This window comes from Lepisosteus platostomus, chromosome 7 (assembly GCF_059453375.1).
Source record: "Lepisosteus platostomus isolate fLepPlt1 chromosome 7, fLepPlt1.hap1, whole genome shotgun sequence".
Classification (NCBI taxonomy): Eukaryota; Metazoa; Chordata; class Actinopteri; order Semionotiformes; family Lepisosteidae; genus Lepisosteus; species Lepisosteus platostomus.
Genome location: NC_142617.1, coordinates 2,573,596 through 2,591,993, shown reverse-complemented (window position 1 = coordinate 2,591,993; position 18,398 = coordinate 2,573,596). Strand labels below are relative to the sequence as shown.

The window sequence follows — 18,398 nt, the reverse complement described above, 5'->3', positions numbered from 1 at the left end:
CTTTACGACTAAAGGATTTGTTTAGTTCTCATCTGGCAGTAAACTAAATATCCAAATGATTAAAGAGGCTGTTCACAGGCAAAATTGTTATTCATTTAAATACCGGTGTAAAGTGAACCTTGTAAAATGTCTTTTGTCCAGTGAATCAAGATGAAATGCTTGTGAAATTTTGTGTGATGAAACACTGTGATGGAGTGAGTTTCTGCCTGGTGTGAAAATAGTCCACATAGTTTATCTTTGGTCTTTTCCTCCCTGTATCTCTCATCTTCAGGTTTACTTTCTTCTATGATCATACTACACATCTCTCGAAGCCTTCAGGACTGATATTTACTGCCAATTGACATTTATTATGGAATTCTAATTTACAAGCAATGGATTTATTACACCCTTATTGTTCATGTCACTGGCATTGGCTCTGTAACATTTTATTGGCTTGGAGGAGGCTATCAACCTGACCTCACTTAACTGTTGTCAGCTTTGATGTTGTCAACATGAAGTTATTAGGTCAGCTAAGTCACTTACTGTGCTTGGTATTTCCCCCACAAGGCATCAGGACCATAGATGTTTCCTCCTACTGCAGTGATGTGGTGTGTTCAGAGTACTTCATCATCAGTGGGCACTATGACAAGAAGATCCGCTTCTGGGACAGCAGGTAGGGGTAAAAGCACTACCCAGAGGTTCATTTAAAGAGAATGTTTAAAAGAAACAGACACAACAAATAAAAGTAATAGTAGGTGAGGGAAGACAGAACTACTGAAACTGGGCAGAGCACCCTTCTTCAAATGATTTATACAAGTTGCTCACGAAACATTTAATGATCTTCACATTTGCCTATGGGTGAACCCTTGACCTTTATAATTAATTTAATTCATGACAGCTGCAGCTGTTGATGCTAAGCTACAGAAACACACTACATCCCATTTTTTTGCATTCGGTCTTATTATTTTAGCATTTACTTCGATTATTTGCCATCAATTAACAGACCAGGTACTTCAAGGGACTACTAATCCATGATGTCAATGCTGATACCCTGGCATCTTTCAAACAATGGCTGGATGAGATCTTTGGATCTTGTAGCAGCCATTCAAACCAAGTGGGCTGGAGAGCTTCCAGTTGTTTGTCACCTTTTTCTGTTCTTACATAATAAAATGAAAAAACACTTTAGACAAACCAGTTTTATCTTAAGCATCACCTGCTATTGTTTGTATTAAAACTTACATTTCTTACTCAACTCTTTTTTTAATCATGTGTCACAATCTTGATTCTGTCAGATACCTATGGTATTGTTACTGCAGCGCACACATCCCGCCATGTGAAGCCTTGTACTCAACTCAGAACTGAATGACACTGGGGATGAGAATGGTATACCCACTGTAAAAAGGGAAAATGTTTTAACAAAATGCAGAGATGTCAGGATTGATGATCTAGTGTTCTTTGCAAGCTTCAGAGGGATATTTAAAACATGGCTGAAAGAATATTCATGTCTTCTGAAGGTATCTGCACTGTCTTTGTTTTGATTCTCCAATGCATTCAAACATACTGATATGTTTTGGATGTCTACACAGAAACACAGGAAGCTCTTTTGCGGTATGCATTATTTAAAGAGAACTAAAAATGTTTTTTTTTCACAAGCTTTCAAGAAGCTTCTGTGCGCTTTTGGTGATGTGATTCAGTCTCTGGGGTATTTGGTGAAGTGCATATGCGATATCAACAATGCATACAGCGCCACTTCTCAGAAATCCAACAGGACGTTGCCTACTGCCAAAGGATCATCTCAGCACAAATCCCGTGCTTCCCATTTAGAAAGTACCGTTTGTAGACTGTCGTTTTTTTCATGTCTTTTTCATAGCAGAAATGAAATATTTCATTGACGCCACACTCCCGAGTCCTTGACTCCAGATCGCCTTTTCAAACGGATCTTCAATTGCAATCCCAAGCTGCAGCCCTGATACATCCATGTGTTCTGCTGTTGCCTAGCAACGCTCGGCCTACATAATCATCTCTTCACTTCTCCCTTAATGGGATTTTCTCCGTTTTTATGACAGTCGAAAAATGGTGGTTAAAACCATGTATTAATTATATTTATTTGTCATTTTCTCCATAAAAACTCCCCTCTCATTATTCTAAACGTATGATGCTATCAGTGTAATTGTTTACTCCTCATTATTTTCACAATTGTTCATAACAAAGGAAAGCCTCCGACTAAGGGATTGTCATTTAATACTGGCTGCTGACTGTATTAATAATAAATTATAGTAAAATGAAACCCTTGTAAATCTGGTTGGACAGTGCAGTACATTGGGCATACAGTACGTGGGAATATTTATTTACCTTGAGCTCGCAATAAAAATAAAAAAATGAAGGAAGAAGAAACAAATCACTGCATATTGGCATAATCTTGATTCTTCTTTTTCAGGATTTCATAAGTATTAAATCCCTTGTGGACATCATCCTTCAAGTTAGAATTTAATTCTGTAAAGACATGAGAGGACACCTGCAGCTTCATTTAGCATTTTAATTCCCATGACTTCAGCTGGGATTTGGAGGGGGATAAAAACATAATGGAGACTGTCCTCAAGGTGTTGTGGAACACGAGTTGGGAAAACTAGGTGTAGCTCTAGGTTAGTCTACATGGCAGCAGGATTTTCTTTATGATCCATCCGAACGAACGGTTTCTCCTGGTCTTGGTGTTGCCACAAAGGTTCACGAGCCAGCAGGAAAAGGACAGCTGATACTGAAGAGGGTGGGATGAGAGCAGCCTCTTCTCTGATCTCCCTTTCCTCCTCTCTGGCTTCCCCAGAGCCTCAAGTTGCACGCAGGAGGTCCCCGCCCAAGGGAAGGTGACGTCTCTTGACATCAGCCTGGACCACAGGCAGCTCCTCACCTGCTCTCGAGACGAGAGCCTCCAGGTGATGGACCTGAGGATGAACAACGCCAGGATGTCCTTCAGGTACCATACCACTCTGATGCTCCCCTGCGTGCCGATTCTGGGCCTGGCAACGGAAAACTAATTACATCAAAACATTGATAGATAGATAGATAGATAGATACTTTATTGATCCCGTGAGGGAAATTGCAGTGCAACAGCAGCTTAACACACACAACACAGCCACAGTGTAACGAATTATATAATAATAGTACAATACATACAATACAATACAAGAGTTACTCACAGTCCGGACACACAAGAGGAAACTAGAACAGAACAGTACACAGAAAATCGTATCACACGTATGAATATAAATATAGATGTAACCATAGATATAAATATAAATATAAATGTATTGCACAGGTCCCTGGCATATATTGCACAAAAGTGGTTGTAAACGGGAAAAAGAAAAAGAAAAAGAAAGAGAACAGATGTAGCAGTATATGTGTATATGCGTTTAGTCCAGAAACAGGTCACTGTCGCTATTGCCTCTGCCAAGACGCAAGGTGGATGCATTGTACAGTCTTATGGCAGACGGCAAGAATGACCTCCTGTAGCGCTCCCTGTCGCACCATGGGTGAATCAGTCTATTGCTGAACGTGCTCTTCATTCCTGCAAGCCTGTCATAGAGGGGATGGGAGAAGTTGTCCATGATGGCCTCCAGTTTGGACATCATTCTCCTCTCAGCCACTACCTCCAAGGGGTCCAGGTCAGACCCAATGACAGAGCTCGCTCTCCTGATGAGCTTGTTCAGCCTTTTGGAATCTACTGCTCTAATCCCAGAGCCCCAGCACACCACTGCGTAGAAAATGGCACTCGCTACCACCGACTGATAAAACATGTGTAGCATCTTACTACACACATTGAAGGACCTGAGCCTCCTCAAGAAGTAAAGTCGGCTCTGTCCGTTCTTATAGATGGCCTCGATGTTCTTAGACCATTCCAGTCTATCGTCGATGTGCACTCCCAGGTACTTGTACGAGTCCACCATCTCCACGCCACTCCCATGGATGTAGACAGGAGTAGGTTTGACCTTTTTCCTCCTGAAATCTACCACCAGTTCCTTTGTCTTTGTAACATTCAGTTCCAAGTGGTTCACCCCACACCACTCCACAAAGCTGCTGACCAGTCCTCTGTACTCCTCCTCCTGCTCACCCTTGATACATCCCACAATTGCAGAGTCATCTGAGAACTTTTGCAGGTGGCATGACTTTGAGTTGTACTTAAAGTCCGAAGTATAGAGGGTGAAGAGGAATGGAGAAAGAACTGTCCCTTGAGGTGCCCCTGTGTTACTCACTACCAGTTCAGACACGCAGTTCTGAAGTCTCACAGACTGTGGTCTGCCCGTCAGGTAGTCAGTGATCCACGAGGTCATGGAGGCATCGACTTGCATCTCCTCCAGCTTCCTCCTTAGAAGTAAGGGCTGGATGGTATTGAAGGCACTGGAGAAGTCGAAAAACATGATCCTTACAGTGTTGCCAGCCCTGTCCAGGTGTGAGTAGGCCCTTTGCAGCATGTAGATGATCGCATCCTCCACACCAACACTGGGCTGGTAGGCAAACTGTAGGGTGTCCAGTGATGAGCTGACCATGGGTCTCAGGTGGGATAAGACCAGCCTCTCCAGTGTCTTCATGATGTGAGAAGTCAGTGCAACTGGTCTGTAGTCGTTGAGGACAGAGGGGCGCCCTTTCTTTGGTACCGGGACCAGGCATGATGTCTTCCAGAGCACCGGGACTCTCTCCAAGCGCAGGCTCAGGTTGAACAGTCGCTGGAGCACTCCGCTCAGCTGATCAGCACAGGCCCTCAGAACTCTGGGACAGATGTTATCTGGTCCTGTGGCCTTACCCCCGTGCAGCCTCTTCAGCTCCTTCTTCACCTGGTCAGCTGTGATGGTCAGCCTGGCCCGGGGGATGATGCTCATAGTGCTTTCAGTGCCGGAGGTGTTAATGGCGGAGGTGTTGGAGAGTGGCAGCTGTGGGGGATGGGTGGGTGAGCAGCCGGGCCATAGAACTAATTTTTTATGGCCCCTCACGCTCACAAAACAAGATCTGCAGCTCCCTATTCACTAGTTCAGTGATCTGTACCTCCTCCTAAACCAGAGCTTCTGTGTTTTCATTTACCACGTGTAAAATATCTGCCTGTTTAAACTGCCCGCAGGAGACAGGACTCTGTGCCTCGGTAAGCTCGTGCAAGTTCTGGTACATGTTTTGTACTCTTCACTTTGTCTCTTGTCTTTTAGTTAGCCTTTTCTTTGTTGCTGTTTATTTTTTGGTTGTTGTAAATTGTACTTTGAAGTAAGTGGCTACGTGGATTTCTCATTGTTGTTCAGTGAGCATAAGCACACAGACTGTGCTGAAAATTTCATTATTATTAGTCCTTATTCTCGTATCTCTTTTTTAGTTTTGTTGCTGTATGGATTTCCCTTTGCTCTTTTAGCTTGTTGTTGTCTGGGTGGGTTTTGCGCCCAGTGCAAAATAATATCTGTCATTGTGCCTTTTCTCTACAGGGCTGATGGTTTCAAGTGTGGATCAGACAGCACAAAGGCAATATTTAGGTAAGCTAGAAATTGTTTATAATGATTAACATCATTTACATAACAGGTTTCACCCTAAGTATCTCAAAGCAAAAGCAGAATTTATCCGATTCACCAGTGTTAACACCTCTACTCTTATGAACAGTGCCAGGGGATCTTTACTTACCCAGTAATCAGAATCTCGCACTGTACACTGTCCCCAGTCATTTAGTGGGGCTATATTTTTAAAGGTCTTCACGATCCACCTTTCTTAGCTTCTGAGGCGAGCCCAAGTTACAAGATGGTAGCATTACTGTCAGCTGCCCTGGATAACTGGACATAGAAGAGTTAAAGAGAGATTTCCAAACCATTTGAACAAAACAAGTCATTTTTCAGCCCTTTGTGAGACACAGAATTTCATGAATATGTGTTGTAGATAAAAGCAGAGTGTACATCCTTCAATTTGATTTGACATCGAGCAAGTGTGTGGGAAACCGTAAACCCTCAGTTACTAACAATGGGATCAGCAGTGCTCTGATTGCCACATGAAAATTTTTCTTGGCAATCGTTGTCAGGTTGTGTGTCACAAAAGGCAGTTACTTTTGGCAGTGGGAGATCCTAGCATGCATGCTGTGGTTCGGCGTCCTTTTTGTAATTGAAATCTTCCTCCTTGTTGAGTCTGATGGCTCGATTGTTTGGTCACAAGGGCTGCGGCAGTCACGGTGTCAGACTGTTATCATTATCAATAGAAATATTACAGGTTATAGGTATTACAGCTGTTCTTTTTAAAGGTCAACAGTATATTACAGACTTTCAATGTTTAAGTCAGCCAGCATTATGGCTAATGTGATTACTCCGTTTTTTTGTTTTTTATTCCTCTCATTCTTGCTGTATTCCTCTTGTCTGTGAACCTAACACTTTCCGTGTGAGAATGAAGAGGCTTTCTTTCTGAGCAACATGGATATCTGATGACCCTAGAGAGGCAAATGCTAGACCATTACTATGACAACCAGCATGCTTTGGGGATTTCAGCAGCCCTGCTGAATCCAACAGGGCTGTAACTTGAGTAATGAGAGGGGTAATGGAGGTCTTAACAGCTGCCTCCTTTGACATTTCTTTAGTTTCATTATTATCATAATGTATAATTTAATCTGGCACACATGAAATAGAATTAAACCTGCTTATCTACACATTTTAGTTTATATCCTCTCAAAAATAAGTGTCTTAAGTGCATTGCCAGTTCTACGGGAGAACATTAAAATGTCTGTTTCTGAAAACTAAGATCAATGCTTCGGTACGTCTTCTGCATTTTTCCACTGAGAGAGCTGTCAGACCTGTTTCGTTTGGATAGAAGATAATGCGAATCAGATTTATAGCTGGCACTCTAGCATGGTTTGTTTCTCAGGTGTCAAACATCTGAGCTGTTTTGTTTTGGACCAGAGTGCTCACCAATTATGCAAACTAGAGTTTAATTGAAATGGTGAACTGCAGAACTCTTAACTGTCAGGGAACTAGTGAAACAAACTTATTATCTATTATTATGCTGTATCTTCCAAGCAAATGTTGTTTGAACATTTCTAGTGTGAAAGTTGAGAAAAAAGCCACAACATTTCAGTCTGCTTTCAAACTAACTCTGTATTGAACCTTCCCAAATGGAATAGATATGAAAGCACTCATAGTTCTAGAGAGGCCTTTGTTCCAAACTGATCAAAAGAAGTCTTTAGTATATAAGTGGAGTTTTGCAGTTGAAGGTTACTTTTTATTTGTTTTCAGAGTTGCTGAAATATAGGTACAGTGACTGGTTAAATGGAAGCTCAGCCAAACCCCCTCTGTAGTTTGTAGACTTCCCGAAAATTATGTGAAACAGTTTTTTAAGCATAGATCCAGAGTGTATGTAATCGTTGCCGTTTTCCACTCTTTTCAGTCCTGATGGAAGCTATGTGACAGCTGGATCTGCTGATGGGGCAGTCTACATCTGGAATGTGAATTCAGGACACCTGGAGACCTGCTTATCTGATATGCATTGGTAAGGTGTTAATTGGCCTGCTAGCACATAGTTATATTATAGTTATATTTTCTGTCTGTATGACATTACCTGATAGACATGGACGTGTTTGTTCAGTTATATCGCGCTGTGGAAGTTGCATGAACATCAATTACACATTTTGTCTAACTCAAAAACACAATGAAGAACTTTGCTAATGCTAGTTTACTAATAGCCTGCTTGTAATAATTGTACATAATATGCATTATGTTCTTAGAGAAATGTATACACTTTAAATTCAGCATTTTGAGGGCATCTAGAATGCTATACTCTTAATTTAATTTGTCCAAAGCATGTTGAATGATTAGATGAATATATATATAACTAAATCTAAGTTTAAACTTAAGAATTTTATTTGGTAGTTTGTATAATTTCAGTACATAATTATTGTGATGGAGAGTATATGTATTTGCATATTCAGTGTATATTAGATCAGGTTTTAGATTCTTGTCACTGAATCCAAGCTACTTCTGGTGAGGTACGTCAGTCCTTAAAACGTCAGAGAGCTCTGGGTCAGATCTCCCCTCCTCCACCTCACACTCCCCTATTGCAGTAGGGGAGTGTCTCTTGCAGTAGGCATGTCTCTGGAAGATGGCCAGCTGTGTTTCAATTAAGTTTATTAGAATGCAAAGCAGTCCGTTTGCCTGTGCTGTCAAGACAAGCTGCAGATGTTTGAGTTTATTAACTTATTTATGTTAGAGGAGAATTTATCCTAAGCATTTCAGCAGACCTGTCTTACGACTGAGGTTTTGCTTTAGACAACTTAGAATGCTTTTGCAAGATGTTACAGTAAAAATGAATGCACCATGTAGAGCTTTTGTTATAGGAGCTTCTATGTAGGTGCATGTTTCCTGTAATAAACTATAAAGAGTCTTGGAATCCTAGTACCACTGTAGTCTGTGGTAGTCTGAACATCACCGTGTTTGGCCTACATAACTATCCTATTATCCCCCAAGAGGCTTGTCAGACTGTAGAAAAAAATGAAACATGACCTAAGGAAAATCAGAGATTTAGAATGTGACAATATAGGATCAAACACATAGCCACACCTTAACAATATACACTGTACACAAAAAACTAACATTGACCAGTGGCATGGCCATATGCACTGTAATAGAAAGGACAACTGTCCAGGTTAGATTAAGAATTAAAAGCAGTGGTTACTTGTGGATATGAGTATTAATCAGGCGTGTTCCTTTTAATATTTATGATGATGTCACTGGTGAGTGAGCTGCGTCAAGCTCGTGTGCCTTCATAAGGGCTAAAACAGCTGTGTGTAGTTGTTAACCTCGACTTTATTTGCTCAAATAAGAATAAGAATAAGAAGTTGTAAGACCGTTCCCCGTCCAGCTGCGTGCATTGTGATGGAACAGAAAGCTAATTAGCCTGGCTTTTCCCATCTGTGAGAGACTAGTGCGCCAAGTAGACTCTCTGTACTATAAAGCTGATAAAAAAGACGTTCTCATCATCTGCAGTGGCTGGCCTGTGTTGTATTCATGTGGCTTGTAATTATGATCACTGAAATGAATCCATCTGCGTGTTTCTGCCCATTTTGCAGCTCCTCGATCAACGCTGTGTCCTGGTCTCTGTCAGGGGAGTTTGTTGTGAGTGTGGACAAGAGCAGGCGCGCGGTCCTCTGGAGTGACATATGACCAGCCGGGCTCCTGTCCCGGGCAGCAGGACTCGGGGGTTTGAGAGGGAGAGCGCAGAGCACAAAAGCCCATGGAGAAGTTGGGGGCCTCGTTGTCATGGTAACGCAGATACCACCAGATCAGGCCACGGCGTTTAGAAACACCAGGGAAAAAGCTGCTCCACCGCAAAGTGGCAGAAACTGTGGAGTCTGACCTTCGTCTCCGGCTCAGTGTGGAGTGTTTGTTTCTGTTAAATGCCTGGTGTTTTTGGACATGGTGCTTTCCATTTCTGTGCCAATTATTTCCTGTTTTCTATTATCAGTAAGATAAGATCACTTTATTGGCCATATTCAATTTCTTGCATTAGGAATTTTTTTTAACCACATACCCCAGCTTCCTCTCCATGAGCCACACAGACAGGGAGAGAAGCTTGGGGTCAGAGCGCAGGGTCAGCCATTGTACAGCTCCCCTGGAGCAGCTGGGGTTAAGGGCCTTGCTCAGGGGCCGAACGGAGTAGGATTCCTCTGCCGGCCCCGGGATTCGAACCGGCAACCTTCCAGCCACAGGCGCAGATCCTGAGCCACAGAGCCACCGCTCCGCCGGCACAGCCTGATGACTGTCTAAGGTCTTATGTTTGAAAGCACTGGAAATTGAAAGAAGTGCTTATATTAAGGCTGAGTAAAACATTAATGAGAATGGGCAATGCGTTTGACACACCACTAGGCGTGTGGTTTGCAGGACAGAGCTGCCCTCCCATATAAACAACATGCTGCAGAAGGCATAAATGGTCATTTCTGAGCTGGTGTGCTGTTACACATCTTGGATGCCGTGGATGATTAGCAAGAAACTCAGACTGATGTTTTTTCATTTACAATTATTAGTCATTTGCTTATCCCTTCCCAGAAATATTCAGTGACATTTTTTATTTAAGATTCAATATCCCATTTTGTTCTACAAAGGCTTACCGTGTAGAATACATACAGGGTAAAAAACCATCATGCTTAGTGTTTTGAAGGCTGTGAAGAGAAGGAGAGAAGGATGTCTGTGATTATCTTCAAAGCCTCCAGCTGTAAAGGAACATTATCCCTCTTATCTATAGAGTTAGTTCTTTGGAGTTGTCCTTACTCAGACCTGCATTAATCCAAAATGTTTGGAAAAGCTTTCAAACCATTGCTTCTTGTCATTAGTTTTTTCTCATGGGATTTTTGGACTGATAATTGTTTTGTTTTTATGAAATGCCTGGGAATTACACTAATACAGTGTAAGCAGTAATGCAAAATAACCCCAAAGCAATTAAGGATTTCCAAGAATAGCTGTGTCTAACAGGAAGACAATAATGGTGTAATTAGTTGTCTACCTTTCACACACCATGTGACAGTGTAATTGGTGAAAGCCTTGCTGTCAGAATGGCCTTGTTCTTTGTAAACGCGGCTATCACAGTCTCACCCCACTGACACAATGTGTCACATAATGCAAAGGAAGACTGTTAAAGAAAGATCATTCACCAGGTGTCCCAGTGATGGAGAAGAACTGGCTTGGGCCCTTTGTCTGGGTGCTGTGGATCCACCACGTGGAGGGATGGTACAGTAGTTCATATCCAGGGTCACATGCGTCACTAGTTTTTGAGAGCTCCTCTGCTGTCCCAGAACTCTCTGCATTCAGCATTATCTGCAGGCTGCACTGTGTTGAACGCATTTTGTTTGCAACCTTTCGCAATTTGCTCCAATGCAGTACAGTGGTACAACTAATGCATTGAAGTAGTTCAGGTGGGAAGCTTTATCAGCATGCGTAGGCTGCAAAGAAAAACACAACATTTTGGCCATGGAGCCTTCTTCAGGTGTGAGCAACTGAAGAAGGGTCCACGGCTGAAACTGTGTTTTCTTTCTTCTCATTTCAGCTTGGAATAAACCTATTACTTGTTCATTTGCAACTAATACAGTTCTGCATTTCTTTTATTCATCATGGTAATCATCAAATAAATAAGGAGCTGGTTGTTACAAACATGCACTTAATTTGCAGCTTTGTTAGAAGGGCATTTCCAGTCACCTCCATGTCTTATGTACATATTTTGTATTAAAAGGAAATAAGCTGCAAGAATACCGAGTTAAATAATTTATGAGGTAAAACTTCATTTCCAATTCATGTGTTAACTGCACATAACGCGATCACTGTGAATTAATTTGCATTCATAGCTCTCTGATGTGAAGTCAGTCTTGATAACATTTGCACATCAAAAGGGCCTGTTTGCAGAATAACTTAAAGAAAGTCTTTCTCTCCCTTAAGATCTGAAGGAAAATATCACATAGCCACTTTAGATGAAAACAGATGCACACAGTATGTAGCAGTGATATTTCCATGTAGTTGACTTTAAGTATGCCACTGTTTTGATTTTCATGGTATTCTAAAAGCTGTTTGGGCCTTTAGATTGTGGCAAACTGGTCTTTGTGGTGTGGCAGAGTCTAATTAATCAATGCTATTCAGCATTTCAATCACAAGACATACATTTAATACTTTTATTACTAATACTTCCAAAAACTTAATCTTTTGTTCCTTGATCCTGTGTACGCCGATTGCAGTAACAGTAACAACAGAAGGAGACCCTTCAGGGGGAAAAGTCACAGATGTTTTTTCAAGGCACCTACTGTACTAAAGAAAGGGAAAAGTGTCATTTTGACCACTTCAGGTGTTGCACACAGGGATACTGGTACCAAACAAGCTAACTTAAGTTAAAGCAGAATAGAACTCAAGGCCTTCTTGTCTATATTGTCCCTCTCTTTGCCCATACAGATTTCTAATCTGTTTATTCTGTCAGAGCAAGTGCAGGAAACAGGCAGTGCCTTTGCATACAGACACTCACCTGTGGGGATGTATTGTATTGTTAAAAAAACACTTTGGCCTTCCCATGTGTCTGTTACCCTATTGAGGTTTGAATGTGAAACCATTGACCAGGTTGAATATTTTCGCCTCATGTACTGTAGCTTAAGACTGCTTTCAGATCTTTCTGCAACTCTTCTTCCAGCAGCTGAGGATCATGACTTAATACCAGTGCTGTTTCATTTGTGCTAATCTGTAGTCTCCACATTGTAGCAGTTTCACTGTAGGACAGTATCTGCTAGCTCTGCTGTGCTTTAGTCTGTAGCTCTTTAAAGCTGGCCCTGTAGACTCCTACCAATTGTTTTCTCACTTGTTTTAAGATAGATGGATAGAAATGGCTTTTGCCTGGACTGGTTAAATGAATGATTGGGTCAGCTGTGTAGCATAGGGCTCAGGTGTTATGAACCTGCAAGACCTTGTCGCCTTCTTGCACTAGGACTGGATTGTTGTGTTTCAGTGTTGGGGTGCTGCTAATGCCTGCAGAATGCCCCCGCACCAGACAGTTCTGTGGGTTAAAGATGTGGAGGTAAGAAAATGCAGCCGTGCTGAAACCAGTGTTGGAACTGGAACATTAACACGGCGGACCGATATGGTGATCCACAGCTGTTAGCTGCATGAATGTATGCCACATGCTTCATTCACAAAACAAAGAACATGCACTTATTATAATGTAGATAGTTGAAGGAAAAGAGAGTTTAGCGAAGTGGACATGCATTGCGGTGCTGTTCTTGTTTTGAAAACGAGCAGTGGTTTACTTAAAGAAAGGGAGCACAGGCCATTACCTTTCTTTATCAGGACCACAATGGTTATTTCTTCATTCTACCTCCACTGGGGTGATTGTGGCGTATAAAAAAAAAAGGGAGCCTCTCTGCTGTTTTACTTTTGCTTTTGCTGTCTTTTCCTTATTTCAGATTGCGTTTTATTTGCTTTTTGTTTAAAATGCTGTGTAAGCAGCTGTTAGAAGTTTTAAGAAATGCTCAAAGCAATTAAGCCAGGTTGACTCGATATTCAAGTACTTTCCTCCTGCCTTAATTGCTCTGTCCATTGGCGCAGGATGCTAGCTTGAGTAACATATCACAGAATCTAGATAATGAAACTGTAAAATGGAAAAGGCATTTAGGCATTCTAAAATCTTGGAACCTATTATAAATGTTTTGTAGATCAAGCTTATCATTAGATCATTCCCTCTGATGCCGTTGCTGGTTTTGAGTGTGACTGACAAATGCATGGCTACATTTGTCACTTGTTTGACGTGATCAGTAATTTTTAATGATCAGCCTAATGGACAATAACCAAGCATTGTGATTGATCTAGAAGCTCTGCTGTTTAATATTTGATCTGTAATCTTAGCTCTGCAGGGAGCTTCCTAATGGAGTGACAGCTCATCCTGTGCATGCTGTGTACTGTATGTACAGTATGGAAGTGAGAGATTTTTCTCCACAACCTTGCAGTGTTAACATTATATCTTTTTACATACTCTTGTGAATAATATTGCATGGTTTTAAAATGTTTACTTATTAAGCACCTTGCCTGGAAATTACTACTATAATTTCTGGTATATTTATTTTTCTTGTATTTTAAGGTTTCAATTGTTATGCATGTCCTCTAACAATACGGAAAATGTGTGTGTTTTTTAATTTAATGAAACTTTTTTATTGTATTGCATTACTGAAAGTATTTCAGTAAAGACTTGTTGTGTTGGCTAGCAAACCTTTGCAGCTCATAACAGAGGGACATTTTGCCGGAATCAGATTGTGGCAAACCGGGTACATTTGCTTCAGATTGTGTAAAACAGCGAGTTTTCCGAACTGGTAAGTGTAATAGAGAATTTTTAAACGATTTGGATTTGTGCTAGTGTATTAATATTAGTTTAAAGGTAAGAATTGGAAAATGTTCTGAATTATCCTTTCACATGTTGACATAACGCAACATGTTTTTTTCTAAAGAAAAGAAAGACCCAAAATAAATGACAATGCATTAAGGGATCAGACATTTACTGAACAACTTTTTTCACTCTTTCTGTGAATAAAATCTTTAGGATGACCATTTGGCCCAGAGGATAAATTAACTACCTTTTTCTATTATTTAAGCCAAATTTATTAAGTTTGTACTTATTCTGCCTACTGCTCTTTTGAAAGCTTAGGTTTTCCAACATGTTGGTTAACGTTTTTCCTCTGCTTTTGTTAGTTTTTATTATTAGCTGTGTCTTCCATTCAGAAGTGCCATTATTACAGAAATCAACACTATTTGAAATATTTGAGCACTATGAAAAAGATATTGCTCTGCTAAAGTACCACATTGGTTGAATAGACCCACACTTAGACACAGAATGCTTCATTCGACGAGTTCCCTGGGCAGCCATAAACCTCTGGTAATATTGCACATGATTCTGGGCTGTGATCCAGGGCTCTGCACCCATGCTGCCTGGAGAAACGGCAGAGTTTGCCACCCCAGCACATTTTTACCTTTAAGGAAATTATCAATCCCTGAGAAGAGGTGGGAATGGCGGGAAGATGGAGTGCACTGTAGACTGAAACGGTAAACGCTGATGCAAATGCAGGGAATATTTTCCAAATCTTTCTCCGAAAATAATCACCCAGGTGCAATATGACACTTGCAGTATTCTGTAGGTGAAGTCAAAGGACTGAATTTCAGTAACTCTAGGATTCCATTGCTGTTGTGTATTGTTAATGCATGTGCAATAATATTTGAGAAGGTCATGGCTAAGGAATTATTATAGAGAAATTAAGTGGCCTTAATTAAGCCTTTGCTTAGAAGTGAATTTATTATGCTAAAATTGGGTAGGAAAAGCAGATTGGAAGGGACTTGTAGATGCAGTTAGAATATAGATGTTTGCTTGCTATAATACTTCAGTAAAGTTACTGAAAAAATTTACAGATTTAGATTTCTTTAATATTGTCATTATTTTGTTTTTATATTGTTTTTTGTCATTTTTTACTTGGTTCTATTTAAGCCATGGGTATCAAAGATGTATACTTATAAACAAGATATATTACAGAGATTCAAGTATTGAGCTGCCTCAGCATGCGTAAGCTGCAAAGGAACAAGTAAAGGTTTATTCCATCCTGAAAAGAGAAGAAAAGAAACAATGTTTCGGCTGTGGAGCCTTCTTCAGTGAACTTTTTCCTTTGCATATTACAGTGATTACAATTATATGTGATTGTATCTTGAAAACGACCCCTATCAGCCATAATGTGAATATTGTTATGTTTTACATGAATCCATTGATATTTCTGTAAAAACTAAAACTACACAAGATGAGCAAAACTACATTATAGGAATGTTTCTTTGTTTTTGTAGCATAAAGGTTAGATATTAATGTTTTTGATATCTTGAATTTTAATACACTTTGTTAAAAACAAAAACTGGTTTTTAAAAATTGTTGTTCTTGCATCATGGTACCCTAAATGTTAAAAACATATTCAGTTGGGAATATTTATCATTTATTGTACCATCCTTGCAAAACATTGCTGAGCACTACACCAGACAAAGAAGGATTGTTACTTGTAGATTGTATATAATATCATTATCATGCCTGACTGCACTCCAGCATGCTGAATATCTTTAATGGCTCTGAAAAGGGTAATTAACATAACTGAAAAGCTCCAGCACTTTTGTGGTACAGCCCTGTGCCCAACAGGAAAGCCACACATCCATTTAGCGATTTTATATTTTGTTATTTTGTAGATCTTCAACCTATAAACAAGTTTTCTTTGCTTCTGGATGGGGGCAAGTCATACCACACAGAGCATTTTATTAAGAATTTGCAATAAAGTGCAAAGACGAAACCACAATCACACTTCAGAGATAGAGGGTGTTTTACAAATCCAGTAAACTGAGGCACATGTAGGACAGGAAATGTTACCTTAATTGTTTTATAAAGAAAATAACCTGAAAACCAGCTTTATACTAAAGGTTTCTGCTGTTCCTGAGAGCTCCCAAACGGGTTCTCAGTATCATGATTACTTCTGTGGTTGACGGACTGGGGCCGGGCTGTCTGTCGTTAAAAGAATCCTCTCAAACATGTTGACACACATGAGAGCGATTTTCCTCAACCAGCAGACTGCAAGTAGCCACAGGATTTGAAGGGAATCTTTCCTGAGCAGATGGGCTGCACTCTGAAATGATACTGAGAGGAGCAAATCAGCCCTTAAAAGTAGAGAGAAGACTCTGAGGAAAGAATGAATAACGGGAACCAAAACTTGTACTACAGCTCTGCCGAAGAACGAACTCCACTGTGAGTGCCAGGGCCTCTCATGTGCATCGCCACGTCTGTGGTGCTCACTGCACAGTCCCATTAGAGACTGTCACTGTTGACACTCCCGAAACTCAGACCTGCCTTTTGCATATGTTGTGTGCTATAGCACAGAGGTTTATATTTGGTGAAAAAGGGTTATAAATAAAATTATATTATCATGAACTGTCCATTGTTCATGCTGCTACTGCTGCCTTTTCATTCTCTGAATTTATTGCTGATATTTTTTTTTTAATTACAGTTTGGTTTTATAGTGTATGAGGTACAAGGGCATTTGAAAAAGATTATACTGGGATTATTTTGATATTAATTAGGCAGCACACCTATTTGCACTTTCTTCATTATGTTTGTTTCTTTAGTAAATAAAGACCATAGCCTTTCTGTTACAAAGGCTTGCTTTTATTTGGATATAATCTGTATCTTGTTGGCACGCAATAAAGACCATGATTGCTCTAAGATGTTGTATTTCATTGAAAAAAAAAATGTTTTTAAAGTGAATGACCCATTATAGTGTCAAAAACGAGTCTCATTTTTTTTTACCAGAGTGTATCTGAGATATGATTTTGTTAATATTGGGAATCATTTACGGAGCAAGAATTTTTCTTTGTTGGTTAAATATGTAGAGAAAGGATTATAATTTTTAAACACAGTACTTGGATGTTGACCTGAAAGTCATCTTGTCATTGATCTGTATCTCACTGTCTCCCACTGTAGGCATTTAAAATGAAAGACTTCAGCTTGCTTTCTTGTTAAATTGATAAAAGATAAAAAATCTTTTCTCCCCAGTGTAATAATCTTGGCCTTTCTGACTGCAGATGTCAATATGCATCTTTTGTGACTGCTTTTCCTTGACGATTAAAAACAAACCTAGTATTCATAGCCATTTTCCCCACTTACATACTGTATGTAAATTACAGTTTTTTGAACACACTGATCAATGTGTGGCTGTACATTCAAAGCTAAATCCGTTAAGTGGGATAGACCTGCTGATAAAAAAGTAAGGAGGTTGTGACATCAGGTAAATATACTCCAGATGTTTTAAAGATAACAACTGATGCTGATATCTGGAGGTCAATGACAACACCACCTGTGTCAATTTGTTTTGATTATTGTGCAGTTCTGGGTCTTTAAAATCTCTCTTATGATCAATATGTGAGAACTGATATTCATTGCTCACAACTGTGGAAAAGCACCTGGAGTAACAGGTTTTTTAACTGAAAGTTACCGGGCAGGGCAGTGAGCTATGACTTACTATACTGTTACATTTCTAAAAACACCTGTTGCAAGTGATGTGAAAGTCTACGATTATTAGGATAGTGAAAATATATAATTATTAAAAGTATACAAAGAAAATTGAATATATGCTCTGGGATGTTATATTGTATTGTATATGGAGGACAAATCTGGATTTAAGTTTGGGAGACACAAAGCCCAATATTCCAATGCACTCTTGACCACTGTGGGAATTTCAATGACCTGCTAGGATTAAAATGTAATCTGAATGCCAAAAAGAAAGCATGGCTCACAGTTTCACCCTTTGATGAAAGGGGATTGAGCCAACACTTGAAATGTAGAGCTACCTGTGAACAGAGAATTGCCACGCAACAGATGAGTTTTGGAAGCTTTTTGTGAATTTTGTGTGGCTTAATCTAATTGCAAATGAGAAAAGATGCTGTTTGCGTGGAACTCATATTTATAAATTATGTTATGGTTTACTGTAGGATCTAGATGTGAGGCTGAAAAAAGAAGTATTAAGGAAAATGTGCCACTTCTTAAGGCTTCCTAGCTTATGACAATGCTGGTGTACATTTTAACGTGAGTGGGTCATATTCTATGTGTCATACAATGCTGTAGCACTTTTTTGTGCTTGCCTAGGGCGTTTTGAAAAACTCTCTACACAGTACATTCACTGCTGCAGAAATCCAAGGTCAAAGTCTTTGGCATTGACTGAAAATGAGTGCTGAGAAAGAAATGACAACTTACGGAACACAAAACCTGTGTTTGACAGCTTTGTTTGCTGGAATTAGTGAAAATATTGATTGCTCAAGAAGGCACTGTCTTTACGGTAGAAAAGCTGCTTTGCACGCTGACAATAGTTCTGTGTGGGTTGCTGCTCTATGAAGGTTGGTGCA

General features: G+C 40.0%; 1 protein-coding gene across 1 annotated transcript in view; it reads left to right on the top strand.

Moving 5' to 3' along the window:
* atg16l2 (autophagy related 16 like 2) overlaps nucleotides 1-16,722 on the top strand; it is a 30,255-nt gene extending 13,533 nt beyond the window's left edge. Inside the window, exons 14-18 of the mRNA XM_088638495.1 lie at nucleotides 547-652; nucleotides 2,801-2,950; nucleotides 5,436-5,483; nucleotides 7,366-7,467; nucleotides 9,044-16,722. Of these exons, the coding sequence (XP_088494621.1) occupies nucleotides 547-652; nucleotides 2,801-2,950; nucleotides 5,436-5,483; nucleotides 7,366-7,467; nucleotides 9,044-9,137 (500 nt within the window). The 3' untranslated portion in view covers nucleotides 9,138-16,722. The remainder of the gene's footprint in view (nucleotides 1-546; nucleotides 653-2,800; nucleotides 2,951-5,435; nucleotides 5,484-7,365; nucleotides 7,468-9,043) is intronic.
* The last annotated feature ends 1,676 nt before the right edge of the window (nucleotides 16,723-18,398 follow it).